The 13,181-nt window shown below is 43.1% G+C and overlaps 2 protein-coding genes across 3 annotated transcripts; both read left to right on the top strand.

Annotated features, from left to right (window-relative positions):
• The first annotated feature begins 469 nt into the window (after nt 1-469).
• Nucleotides 470-1,721, top strand: LOC135673888 (glyoxylate/hydroxypyruvate reductase HPR3-like). The gene is made up of 2 exons (XM_065183288.1): nt 470-934; nt 1,194-1,721. The coding sequence occupies exons 1-2, from the start codon at nt 470-472 to the stop codon at nt 1,719-1,721; spliced, it is 993 nt and encodes a 330-aa protein (XP_065039360.1).
• Nucleotides 1,722-5,594: 3,873 nt separating this feature from the next.
• On the top strand, nt 5,595-8,350 carry LOC103984937 (protein SHORT INTERNODES 1). 2 transcript variants are annotated; one of them, XM_009402520.3, is made up of 3 exons: nt 5,595-6,043; nt 6,177-6,873; nt 7,095-8,350. In XM_009402520.3, exons 2-3 carry the CDS (start codon nt 6,264-6,266, stop codon nt 7,472-7,474), a joined length of 990 nt encoding a protein of 329 aa, XP_009400795.2. In that variant the 5' UTR covers nt 5,595-6,043; nt 6,177-6,263; the 3' UTR covers nt 7,475-8,350. The 2 variants fall into 2 exon arrangements, with proteins under 2 accessions (XP_009400795.2, XP_009400794.2); XM_009402519.3 differs by having other exon boundaries at nt 5,596-6,043; nt 6,171-6,873.
• The last annotated feature ends 4,831 nt before the right edge of the window (nt 8,351-13,181 follow it).

The raw sequence follows: 13,181 nt of genomic DNA, 5'->3' as shown, positions 1-13,181 counted from the left end.
CGTTGCTCGACAACTACGTTTGCGCCGACATAGTTATCGATTGGTAAAAGGGTCACTCGATGTTTTCATCGACACTAACACAAATGTAGAGTGATAAAATAGCCTCTTGACAACTGTATCAACATCAATGTAAATGTAAATACAAAGGAGCTCTTATCTCTCGCTACCCCAATGGCATCGTCATCTACCACAACCAACGTTATCTATAACCATCGATTGAAATACTAAAATTATTATTTATATATTTTAACCAATAAAATCGATGATATTAAGATAAATGAACCTATATGTTTAACTTTGATAATCCAGAATAAATATTTTAAATATAGTTGTATTTAGCCGTATATTCTGTCCCCAAAACTTTTTTTTTCACTGGCGTGGCTGACAAATGGACGGTGGAGCCCAAAGCCGATGACGTCAACGCTCACCATATTAAGTTGCCGGTCGTTCCCTTCCCTCTTTCCGTTCGATGGCGTCAAGCTCGGTGCCGCAAGGTCGGCCGGAAACAGAGCGGCCGCAGCTGCTCTTGCTCCGCCCGCCCTCTGCAGCCCTGGACGAAGTCCTCTCGGCGCGGTTCGAGATCCTGAAATCGTGGGAGTCGCCGCTGCCCCTAGACCGCTTCCTCGCCAGCCACGCCGCCGACGTCCGCGCCCTGCTCGTCATCGACCTCTTCACCGTCGACGGGCCCCTCCTCGACGCCCTTCCCGCCCTCCGCTTCGTCTGCACCACCAGCGCCGGCGTCAACCACATCGACCTCGCCGAGTGCGCCCGCCGCGGCATCGCCGTCGCCAACGCCGGCACCGTCTTCTCCCAGGAAGTCGCCGAGTATGCCGTCGGCCTACTCATTGAGGTTTTACGCCGGGTGTCGGCGTGCGACCGGTACGTCCGCCGTGGTCTGTGGCCGCGTGGTGGCGACTACCCTCTCGGCTCCAAGGTTTGGTTCCGTCCACCAGTTTTGCCCCTTCGCTTCTATTTCTTTCATGTGCTATTACGTTTCTCGAGACTATTAGATGCGGAAGACGAAGCTTTGTGCTATGCAAGTCTTGTTTGCGTTGAAGATTCGCCAAAAGTCTAATTAATTACTGTACTGCATGAGAGCATCATGATCTTAGTATTACTTTATACATGTGTTCTCTTGATCTCTGCTAGAATCAAAACACTAGAAGTTGTTGATCTCTGCTTAATGGCTGCAGTTGGGTGGGAAGCGGGTCGGCATTGTAGGGCTGGGAAGTATTGGATCTGAAGTAGCTAAAAGGCTGCAAGCTTTTGGTTGTCCAATCTCATACTTCTCAAGATGCAGAAAGCCACAATTTCCATACACATACTTCCCCAGCGTTGCTGATCTTGCAGCTCAAAGTGATGTGCTAGTTCTAGCTTGTGCTCTTACCCATGAGACACACCACATCATCAACAAGGATGTTATGGCAGCACTGGGGAAGGATGGGATCGTCATCAATGTGGGCAGAGGAGCTCTTGTGGACGAGGCAGAGTTGGTGAAACGCCTGATGCGAGGCGAGATCGGCGGTGCCGGTCTCGACGTGTTCGAGCATGAACCTGCTGTTCCAGAGGAGCTCTTTGGCGTGGATAATGTAGTGCTTTCACCTCATGTGGCCATGCAAACATTCGAGTCGTCTTCCGACCTCTGTCAGCTGACTGCAGCTAACTTGGAGGCCTTCTTCTCCGACAGACCATTGCTGACACCTGTTTCATTGCCAGCTTGATTATGTCACTATTGTTAGATTATGTTATCTTATTTAATTAAATAAGATATATTATAGATATAATTCGTTTCTGATTATGATTTTTAGAAATTCAGTTAAAGTATGATTCCTTAGGAGATAGGAAGAAACTTTCCTAATAATTTATCCTAAACCTTCTGTTCTCTCGTCATGATCGGTTAAACAAGGGATGATCTCAGTGCATCTCAATGTAGTTGAGAGATCGAGGTTTTTCTCTCAATCTTTCTCCCCTAGTCCCCTAATTCATCAATCTATGTGGTCCTATGAAAAGAGATAAAAAGAGAGGAGAATGATCTAGTTTCGCTTTGTAAATTAATATCTCAGATCCGACGATGAAGTGATTGTAGATCAGATAAGGTTCACATTACAGGTAGCATGATTATATATTTTATGCTAACAACTATTATCAATCTTATCAATTACTCGAGTGGATCAAGTCCGACATTGTATTGGCTTGGATGTTGTTAGAAGAAAAATTCGAGATCTTCTAAATTTCTCCAAATCTAATATGTGGATCAGAAATTCTTGTACTCGGCGTTGATTTGTACAAAGAGGTCAAAGGAGGGGAGATGGCAGACAGTGAGCTATGTGCCTTGTCTACCTCTCATCCTTGTCCTTTGGAAAACTACGTCGGCTCAACGTGGAGATACATTTCATCTCACCATCCTCCTTTACCTTCTTCAATAACGCTCATCGCTGTCGCCATTGCAGAAGAGGTGGATAAGAGGAGGAAGAGATACGTGCAGGGGGAGGAGGGAGCTGATCATCTACTTTTTCCTCAACCCTAAATAGAAGGGACGACGTGAACGAGGGACGGACAAAAAGAAAAAAGGAAGCAAAATGGTCAACCGACACAAAGGAGGAAGATAGATCTATGACAATTGACACAAAGTAGGGAAAATCTATTCATCCATTGACTTGATCATGTTTCGTTCATAAGAATATCAAACTTTTAAACGAGAGAGATTATTAGATTTCGATTAGTTTTATATGGAAAGCGAAAAAAGAGACAATTCAAACTGACAAAATTAATAGTCCGAAAAGATATTGTTGATGTCCGAATCAATTTGATGTGATTTAGACTCATGTGCCCAAGGTTATCTGAGATGAATCCGAGATGAAAATAGGAAATCATTTAAGGTGTCACCTGAATAAGACTGAGGTCGAAAGAGATTTTTCGAATTGATTTTTGTAACATCGATATATTAAATTAAAAATGACCCCTTGATTATATTAAAAATGAGCTTTCGATATATTCTATAGAATAATCTTTGAGGAGACGATAAGGACGGAGATCACTCAAGCAGACCGATGAGAAACAACTTTTTATCTCTTCTTCCAACCTAAATATCAGACACAAATCAAATGATCGATAATATTCTCCAAATCAATGGAGGACCCAAACGTAAATATAATATTCTCCCAATCACGTCACGATCATAAAATCTATCAACTGAAGTATTGAATTGCTGGGGTATCTGACACAGTCTAACGCTGCTTGCATATTGCGTGCAGTGATTCTGCTCATTAATGTCAATCCTTTTCAATTGTTCTTTTGATTAGGACCGTCTAATCCCACCTAATAGACGTCCACTGTCAGGGCCCACCTATCCCTAGTGGGGGGCCCAACCACCATGCTTGACTACCAAGCTTCACAATTGGATCTCGTACAGTACAGGATATCTATCATCTTAATCGGTGGAGTAAAGCTCGAAGGTTTCCAACAGAAGGTTTCCTATATGCACGAACGTGCTTCATCGATAGGATCCCTGACATTTAGAATCAGACTCCATAAAATTATAGACGATTTCTACTTTGGGCTGCGATTCCTGTTTTCATGTGACAAAGATAGAAGAACTCGCCAGTTCCATCTCTTCCTCCAGCCTGTTTCTCGGTTGCGTCAACATAGAAGAATCATAGTCATTGATCGAGATGAATACATATCTACTCATCCACTAGTTAATTTAAATATGACCAAAGTTTACTCAGATGCGTTTTGTAGGGTTATATCTTACATCACAAGTATGATGAGCAGATGCGATGTATCTACGTTTCCTCTTGTCCTTCTCTATGTGCCCTGTAACGAGAGGAAAAAGAAAAGCTTGAAGAAGAAGAAGAAACAGGTCATTAGATGAGCAGTTCTGTTGAGACGTAAACATAGCCAAGCTCAAGTAGAACGTATTTGTTCGCTGGTCTACTACTGTAACGTGCAGGAAGGAAACCAAGGATTGGTTGCCCTAATCAAAACACGTGTGGCCATGCACGACATGGGTTACCATCATGTAGAGAGAGAGAGAGAAGAGGGGAAGGGATCAAGGTCTGGAATATTACTGGGGGAATACCACTCCTCGATCACATGGATTCTCTGTGGACACGCTGAGAACGAAGTTTGTTGGCTCCGGGATTTGTGTCGTCTTCTTTCTCTGATCTCTCGCTCACCAGCACTGTGTATTCGTTTCTTTATGGAATCGTGGTGGCGCTGAGTCCGACAACGCCAGCCGAGATGAGAAGAAGAAGAGGCGGAGAGAGAGGGCTACAGACCGGAAAGGAGAGAAAGGAGACGGAGTCAACTCCCGGGAGGCCGCACAGGGCTCGAGGAGTGAAGAGAAGCGACAGGTACACGTTCATCGGGACACCCCCGCATCATTCTCCCAGCAATTCAGCTCCACGACTGTCCTTTTTCGGCATCGCATTATCCACCCATACTGCGTACGTATTCCTGCAAACATGGATAGTATTTAGCCAGCTCACGTTCAACTACGTGCTCTACCGATTCCACATCATAAGGGTCCACTCATCCTCGGTATAAGATGCAGGAGATCGTTGATAGCTCGGATGCGATAGTGCAAAAGATGAACCAATCAATGAACATTACCTCTACTTTTTCCTCTTACTTGACCTTCCTAATCGTAGAGTTCAGTGATGACAGCCTTCAGTTCCTTGTGAGCTAGGTTTGGACGAACTAGACAGGACAATGCGGTCCAGTGGGACCACATTCCATGCTGATTAGGACCAATAGGTGGTCCTCTTCCTGTGGACCCATCCATCGTCTCATATCCCGAATCTTAGTCGTCGACGGGGGAATGGCCATTAACTTATTGCACTACGACACCTACACCACCACGTAGCTTGCTGCCGCTAAATTCAAGTTGCTATGCTGTCATTAGGGTATATCCGACACTAATCACCCATGCATGCATGCATGCATGCATTCCATCGGTGTGGATGAAGAGTTGCCGTGGGAGATGGAACGTGTCCCGAGTTAAGTGGCCACATTCGGCGGGATTCCGGACCGGCGGGGCAATGAATGCGTAGCAATAGAAAACTCATGCATAGTACTGCACGTAAAACGATGCAGTATACGCCCATAAAATAAGCAAAAGAACAGTACCCAGAAAGGGAAAGAAAGACACTGCTAGGAACCGAATACGAGGACCTACGGGTAGTAAATACGAATCCCGACTCATCTTCGCCTCCCGCCCTGTCTTCTATTCACTGCAACACTGATACTGAGGCACACATCACATACTGCAGGCAGTCTGAATGAGGGCAGACTTGTTTGCGATGTCTTCGTCTCGCTCTGTTCCGTGTTGTATTGTTAGGCTTCTCTAACTTTGGAGCAGCGACATAAAAGTTGAGAGAGAGGCAGCAAAAAGTAGCGGGTTTTGCGCCAGGCAACAGCTGTCGGTTTGACACGTGTAACACTTTCCTCCCTTAGATCGCGCAACAATATGGTCCACAGTCTTGCGGTAGCTCATATTGGATGACGGGGAACCAAAAAAGAAAGAAAGCAGAGGGAAGATTAGGTTGATTTCCTTTGTTTCTTTATTTTCGTAGATTAAATCAGGTATATATGGTTTTATTTTTAGTGAGTCAAAAGAATATGTTTTTTATTCTTTTTCTAGCAGAGAAAGAGAAGAGGAGGAGGAGGAGGAGGAGGAGAAGGTAGTGGTGTAATAAATGGGATTGAGGTGGTGGCAGCAGCGAGTGGTTGCAGTCTCCATGGCGGCGTTACAGTGGCTCTAAGACCTCGGCTTGAATATACTCCGCAAACACGGAGAGAGAGAGAGAGAGAGAGAGAGAAGGGAATTCGAGGGATCGAAGAAGAGAGAGAAGCGAGGGAGAGGAGTTCAGCTGCAGCGGCTGCGGCTGTGCCTGTGCCCGCCTGTCTCTCTCTCTCAGAGCAGCTAGAGATCGTTAAAGACAAACAAAAAGCGGACAAGAGTTGCAGAGAAGTAGCAAGAAAACTAGCATCACAAGAACGATCCCTCTACTCCTTGAAGGATACAAGTAATTTAGTAGAGGTACAATCGCTTAATTCTACTATGTCTATCTATCTTTATCTCTTCGCGCAATTCTAACCCCTTTCATTAGTTGATTTGTAGTCTTACCATGTTGTGCCTTGTGATTATTTTTGCCTTCCTTGTAAAGAATTAGATCTAGTGGATTAGGCAAAGGGTAGAGAAAGAGGAGAGGGGGATCGATCGATCCTCCTATGGATTTAAGAGTTCTCGAGGAAGGAGCATGGCAGGATTCTCTTTAGGTGGGGGAAGCAGGCAAGGAGGAGGAGAAGAAGGGATTCCACCTGAGAGCTTATTCCTCTACGGCAGCGGCAGTGGCGGTGGTGGTGGCAGTAGAACCGAAGAGATCACCACCTACACAAGAGGCTTCGAGCTATGGCAGCAGCACCAGCACCAGCACCTCTACACCTCCACCACCGCCGGGCTTCTTTCCTTCTCGGATGAGCCGCTCCATGCCGGTGGAACTGTCGGCCCCACGTTAAGCATGAGAGGCAGCGGTGGCGGCGGAGGGGTGAGCTGCCAGGACTGCGGCAATCAGGCCAAGAAGGACTGCGTCCACATGCGGTGCCGGACCTGCTGCAAGAGTCGAGGTTTCCAGTGCCCCACGCACGTCAAGAGCACCTGGGTCCCCGCCGCCAAGCGCCGTGAACGCCAGCAGCAGCTGTCCACCACCGCCGCCCTTCAGCATCAGTCTCAGCGCCTCCGAATCGGTGGATCGACGACCGCGGCTCTCACCCGAGGAGGTGGAGGTGATGACAGCGGAGGAGAGCCGTCCAAAAGGGCTAGGGAAATAGTCAACCGTCGACCCACTGCCATCACCAGCACTTCATCAGGTTGCAACAGCATTACGCGCCGTACAAATCCTTCCACTATTTCCTGTGTCGGTTCGACTGGTCTCTCGAATTCTTTGCGTGTGCTTCGTTCCATCGTTCTCTCTCTCTCTCTCTCTCTCTCTCTCTCTCTCTCTCTCTCTGTGCACCTTTCCATACATATATTAATTAGACAAGAGTTGAATGTAACGAGTTCCTGATGGCAATCAACTAAACTGTGGCAGGAGGCGACGGAACGGAGGCGGTGAGTTTCCCCGCGGAGGTGAGCTCGCCGGCTGTGTTCCGATGCGTGCGTGTGAGCCCCATGGACGACGCCGAGGACGAGTTCGCATACCAGACGGCCGTCAGCATCGGTGGGCACGTTTTCAGGGGCATCCTCTACGACCAGGGCCCGGATGCCCAGTACCCATTTCACGGTGATCAACCCTCGTCTTCCACTGCCGCCGCTGCCATTACCACTGCAGCTGCCTTTGCTACTAACCTCACTGCTGCACCTCCTACTAGCTCAACAGCCGGATTATTGGACCCATCCGCTCTTTATCCGACTCCGCTGAGCTCCTTCATGGCGGGTACTCAGTTCTTCCCACACCATCCGAGACCCTAGAGAGCTCGTGTGCTTCTTTTAGAACTTAGAACAGCTTTAGTGCCTGCCTTACTCTCGTTTCCAGTCCTCTACCTTAGACACTGTAGTGTTGGAGTCATCTCATCTTGATTTCCTTCAAGGCGATTGAATCTAACAAAAGTTTCAGCCATGGCTTAGCTTTTTCCCACTCCTTCCATTCGGAGCCTTTGTCCCCTTGAGATTGCCAGCCATCTATTGGAGAAGGGCTAGTGTAGGGCCTTACGGGGGGTTTGCCCTTTAGGCCTGCAGGTTAGGAAGTGGACGACCGAAGCAACATTGAGTTGGTTTGGCAAGTAGTTAGGCAACAGGAAGACCCGCGAGAACAAGCAAGGACGGATGCCTTCGTTCTTGATGGCTAGCTTACTCGCCTGTTGCTTTCTTGGAGTCTCTATCATATGTCGAGCTCTCTTTTCCTAATCTTGCTCGAGTTCATGTGTCAGCCCCGAGTGCAGTGCAGAAAGTTGCAGGCCACCATGCATGGCAAGGGGATACGGAATCCTGCAGACGAAACCTCTCACATTCTCCTTCATCGGTCTCTCCTGTCCCCTTCCTTGCTATGCATGCATTACTTCTCTACACGATGAGGCGCACAACTAATCTCCGCTCTCCGACTCGGAACCATGGTTGGATGCCCTCGTCGCTTTCTCTCTTTGGCCTGACCACAGGGAAGAATGACATGAAAGGATGATAGCAACAAAGACTTGGAAGAAAGTAAGCTGTCATTTGTCTCTCATCCATCTCACCTTTTGCCATGAAAACATATCATATGTTAGCTTCTTGTCTGAAAAAGGTTGTTGTTCAGAGCTTTATCTATTCTTTCCTATTGCATTGAAGTTGGGATTTACCTTCCCAAGTCAATTCTATTGTTGGTGGATTCTTCTATCTGGTTTTCATGTCTTTCTTGTCAAACTTATATGTGTTTTTTGCACTGAACATATTAGCATTCTACATGTTTAAACTTTATGTGTGTCTAAAAGGGATGAACATCATAGAGATGCATATACTCAAGGAAGCAGTATGCATCTGTAGGAGTGACAGACAAAAGCTATGCAGTATACCATCTCAATTGGATATGGAAGATATGTATGAGTCAGACATGAATGAATAGCTTTTGTTTAATGGTTAGATCTCTATCAGTTCATGACTTTGTAGCAGTAAAAAAAATAGTTGAAAAGACAGCAGATATATGCATGCTTACAGTGACAGTCAGATGTCTACAAAAATATTTTCATATTGTTTTCAATAAATTTTAATGGAACAAAAACAAAATTACACTACAAGGAAGTTTGGATTGGATTGTCTCTAATTGAGCTGTGGCATAATAACTACAAGAAATATGGCTTAGAAGCTTAAACTTGAACCAAAAGATTATGATAAGCTGAATGGAAATGTCTGCAGCATTATTTGAAGTACTTATATGAGTGACAACTATTTCTGCAGTAAGTTTGCTCTTTACTAGTCCATGATGAGACATTTCCAGATATCAATTTTTGTCTACATGCACCTACAAGCATCTCTCTTAGGTAGGATGGCCTTTATTTTATCTTTATTTTTTGCCCACCTTTCTTTTATCTTCATGGATCACTAGGTTATGTGCCTTTCACCACTATTGCCTGATTTGATTGATCTAGCATACACATGAATGTTTACCTTCCATTTTTAATAGATTTGTTATCAATGATTCCTCGGATAACTACAAATGTGTCTGCAAATAATAAATATTATCTACTAAACTCAGATACTTAGTGATCAGTAACATGTGCTAGAGGTTTTTTTCCCCTAATTATTTGTCTTAAGATACAAAATAAGTATTTTTTTTGAAAGTCTGATGGATTTTGAACTTCCAATGTATCATCTAAAATGAGTGTATGACCTTACAATTTTGTTTGAAGATTTCAATTTAGATACCTTCATGCCCATTGTTGCTTCAAAATGATCAGCATCAATTAATAATAAGGTAATACTGTCAAGTTAAACTCTGTCATTTGTCCTAAATAATTGTACTTTTGTATAATCCATCATCTACATTCAATGATGTTGATTAGTTGTAACATTAATCCCTCTTACCTGGATTAATCAATATCATTGAACTATTTTTTTCTCTTATTTAAGGCCAATAACAAAATGGATCTCTATATGAAAGTTCATATGTTAGAAAATTCCACTCTAAACAATCAACCACAGCTATCACCTCCTAATCTTCCTAGGCATACAAGCTGAACCCAAGCTAGTATAAGGATGTTTACCCAAAAGAAAAAAAAAAAAGCCTCTTGTAAGGTCTCTCTCATATTTGTCTCATTATAGATAACATAACAAATATCAATGTAACAAATTGATTTCTCACTTGATCTGAAACTTCTATTTTGCATCATCTTTCAGTTTTCTTGATGTTCATCATTTAGCTATTGTCATACTTAACAATGGAATTTTGCTAGTGCAAATGTGACCTCCTTGACAAAAGTGGCATCAAGTTGCACTAAAGAGAGAGAGAGCACACCTGCAACTTGCCATGTTACCAATCATTAGAAACAACTGTTGCTTGATTACTAATATATTCTCCATCAATCAGCACCAGTCCTACTCTTTTTGGGCTACCTCACTAAACACATTCCCCATTCTGGGAATAATGATGATGCACATTAGATAAGAATTACACTTGAAGGAATTGCTTACTTTGCAATCTTATTTCTCTTTCATATCATTAGGTGTTGAAGGATATGGATGTTAGAGACTTTTGGGTATAGGAAACAACAGGAAGGGAGTCTAAATTGCTGGTGAGCAAACATCCTCTTCTTTTTCATATGACCACTAGAATGAATTCAATTTCTAATGCATGCAGGCCAATCTTGGATCTTAATTTACAACAAATTAGAATTATCATGAAATAGTTAAGTAAAATTATTGTCAACTTTTAGAGGAAATGAAGACCTAAGTCGGAGATCGTCCTTACGTGTTTATCGAATACCTATATATACAAAAAAAAAAAAAAAAAGGACTGTGACCATACAATTTAAAGAATTGTGGCCAAGTATTAACTCTTTTCGTCTCCAAACTAAATTACCCCTTTTTTTTAGCAAGTTAATTTATTTTCCTCACTTTCATCTTTTGTTATGAACAAAAGCTTGTCCAATGATCTTGGCCCATTTTACCTTTCTTTCTCTCATGCACTTAGGTAAGATGAGATGTAAAAGTTCAAGATTATCTCCGACATCTGATGGGGATATAAATAGGAATAACCTTTGTATATGAACAAATATTAGAAGGTCATGATATGCAGCGGAATTAAATGAAATCACAATCAAATAGAACACCAAGATATACGTCGAAAACTCTTCCAATGTGAAGAGTAAAAACTACGGGACAAACTAGAGATAATCCACTATGAGAATAATGAATATACAAATCTCAATCTTTTACCCTAAACCCTAGCAACAATCACAAGAGAATAACTAGGATACAAGGATCACGTCACTGCCTACAATATCTAAAGCCTCCCCAAGTAATCACAGCAAGAGTCTATTGTAGATTTGATCTAAACTGAGATGAGAACACTGCTAGATGATTGAGAACAGCCTCTCTACGTTGTCCTTGTCTCCTTCCCTTTCTTTCTACCTTGTTTTACTCCTTTTCTCTGGAATCCCATGGTTGTTGCCTTCTCCCACATTGCTGCCCTATTTATACCTTTTTCTGCCTCCAAAATGCAGCCACCACACCCCCTAATGTTAATTAGGGTTAGGTTAAGAGGGGGTGAGCTGTGGGCTGCCCAAGCCCACTATGGGCTGAATTTGTGGGCTGCCAGCCCAACAACCTCCCCCTTCAGCCCATAAGGGAGGTTGTCCCATGACTCCTCAATGTGAAGCCATGCCGACCAGCTGTCGGCATATCTCCTGTCTTTCTTTTGGTAAAATTTTTGTCAACATGTCTCCTCCGTTGTCATCTATGTGAATTTTCTGAAGCTGCAACTGCTTCTCTTCAAATACTTTTCGAATCCAATGGTATCTGGCATCTATATGCTTTGACTTGGAATGAAACATTAGGTTCTTACACAAATAGATGACACTCTAGCTGTCACAATGCACCACATAATTTTCCTGTTTCAGCCCCAATTCTTGTAAGAATTCTTTTATCCATAACATTTCTTTGCATACCTCTGTAGCAGCAATATATTATGCTTCTATGGTGGAGAGAGTAATACACCTTTGCAACCTGGATTGCCATGACACAGCTCCCCCTGCAAAAGTAAGTACGTAACCTGAAGTAGACTTTCTCATATCTATATCTCTTGCCATATCTGCATCTGTGTAACCTGTCAACACATGTGGTCCACCTCCAAAGCATAAACAAACTTTAGAGCTCCCTCTGAGATATCTAAAAATCCACTTCACTGCTGCCCAGTGCTCTTTGCTTGGATTTACAAGAAATCTGCTAGTAACACCAACTTCATATGCGATGTCTGACCTCGTACATATCATTGCATACATTAAACCTCCAACTGCTGAAGCATAAGGAACCTTTTGCATTTTCTCCTTCTCCTCATCACTTGACGGATTCTATTCTGAGCACAACTTGAAGTGACCTGCAAGAGGAGAACCAACTGGTTTTGCATTGCTCATACTGAATCTTTCCAATATCTTCTCGATGTATTTCTTCTGTGACAACCAAATCTTCTTATTTTTCCTGTCACAGGAAATCTGCATACCTAGTATTTGTTTTGCTGGCCTCATGTCCTTCATTGCAAAAGACTCACTTAGCTCCTTCTTCAATCTGTTAATTTTAGACATATCTTTTCCAAGAATAAGTATGTCATCAACATAAAGTAAGAGAATAATAAAATCCTCACCAAACCATTTGATGTACACACAATGATCTGAAGCCATTCTTTTGTATCCATTTTCTATCATAAATGAATCAAACTTTCTGTACCACTGTCTTGGAGCTTGCTTTAGCCCATACAAGTTCTTCTTCAATTTGCAGACAAAGTTCTTTTTACCTTTAACTTTGAAGCCTTCTGGTTGCTCCATATAAATTTCCTCCTCCAAATCCCCATGAAGGAAAGCTGTCTTCACATCTAACTGCTCAACCTCCAAGTCTTGGCTAGCAGCAATACCAAGAGCAACACGAATAGAAGACATTTTAACAACAGGAGAAAAAATCTCTTCAAAGTCAATACATTTCTTTTGACCAAAGCCTTTCACAACCAATCTAGCTTTGTACTTTGGTTGAGAACAATATTCTTGAGTCTTCAACCTAAAAACTCACTTGTTCTTCAAGGCCTTCATTCCATTTGGTAATAGCACCAAATCATAAGTGTGGTTCTTTTAAAGAGCATCCATCTCTTCCTGCATAGCAGCTAACCACTTCTCTTTCTGCTCACTTTCAACTGCTTCCTGGTAACTCTCTGGTTCACTTGCATTAGTAAGCATCACATACTCATATGTAGAGTATCTTCTGGAAGGTTGACGTTGTCTAGAAGATCTTCTCAACTGAGGTTCCACGAGAAGTTGCTCTCCAACTTCTTCTTGCTCAACATGTCCTACAGGTAGATCAATATCAGGCTCTACACTATCTTCCTGCACATCTCCTCCATCACCCTGATATACTAGAGGAGTAATTGGGTCATAATATGCTAATCCTTCTGCATAAGTATTGGCTGGTGCCTTCTTTAAATCTTTAAAAGTTTGATCCTCAA

The sequence above is a fragment of the Musa acuminata genome, chromosome BXJ1-5 (genome assembly GCF_036884655.1).
Source record: "Musa acuminata AAA Group cultivar baxijiao chromosome BXJ1-5, Cavendish_Baxijiao_AAA, whole genome shotgun sequence".
Classification (NCBI taxonomy): domain Eukaryota; kingdom Viridiplantae; phylum Streptophyta; class Magnoliopsida; order Zingiberales; family Musaceae; genus Musa; species Musa acuminata.
Note: the sequence above shows the minus strand (reverse complement) of the source record. Positions and strands in the feature narration are given on the sequence as shown.

What these genes read in the sequence shown, in the direction of transcription:
- LOC135673888 (XM_065183288.1), top strand. Translation starts at nt 470, where the DNA reads ATGGCGTCAAGCTCGGTGCCGCAAGGTCGGCCGGAAACAGAGCGGCCG. An exon ending in ACTACCCTCTCGGCTCCAAG is followed by an intron (nt 935 to 1,193) that starts GTTTGGTTCCGT and finishes TAATGGCTGCAG; the next exon opens with TTGGGTGGGAAGCGGGTCGG.
- LOC103984937 (XM_009402520.3), top strand. Translation starts at nt 6,264, where the DNA reads ATGGCAGGATTCTCTTTAGGTGGGGGAAGCAGGCAAGGAGGAGGAGAA. An exon ending in CATCACCAGCACTTCATCAG is followed by an intron (nt 6,874 to 7,094) that starts GTTGCAACAGCA and finishes AAACTGTGGCAG; the next exon opens with GAGGCGACGGAACGGAGGCG.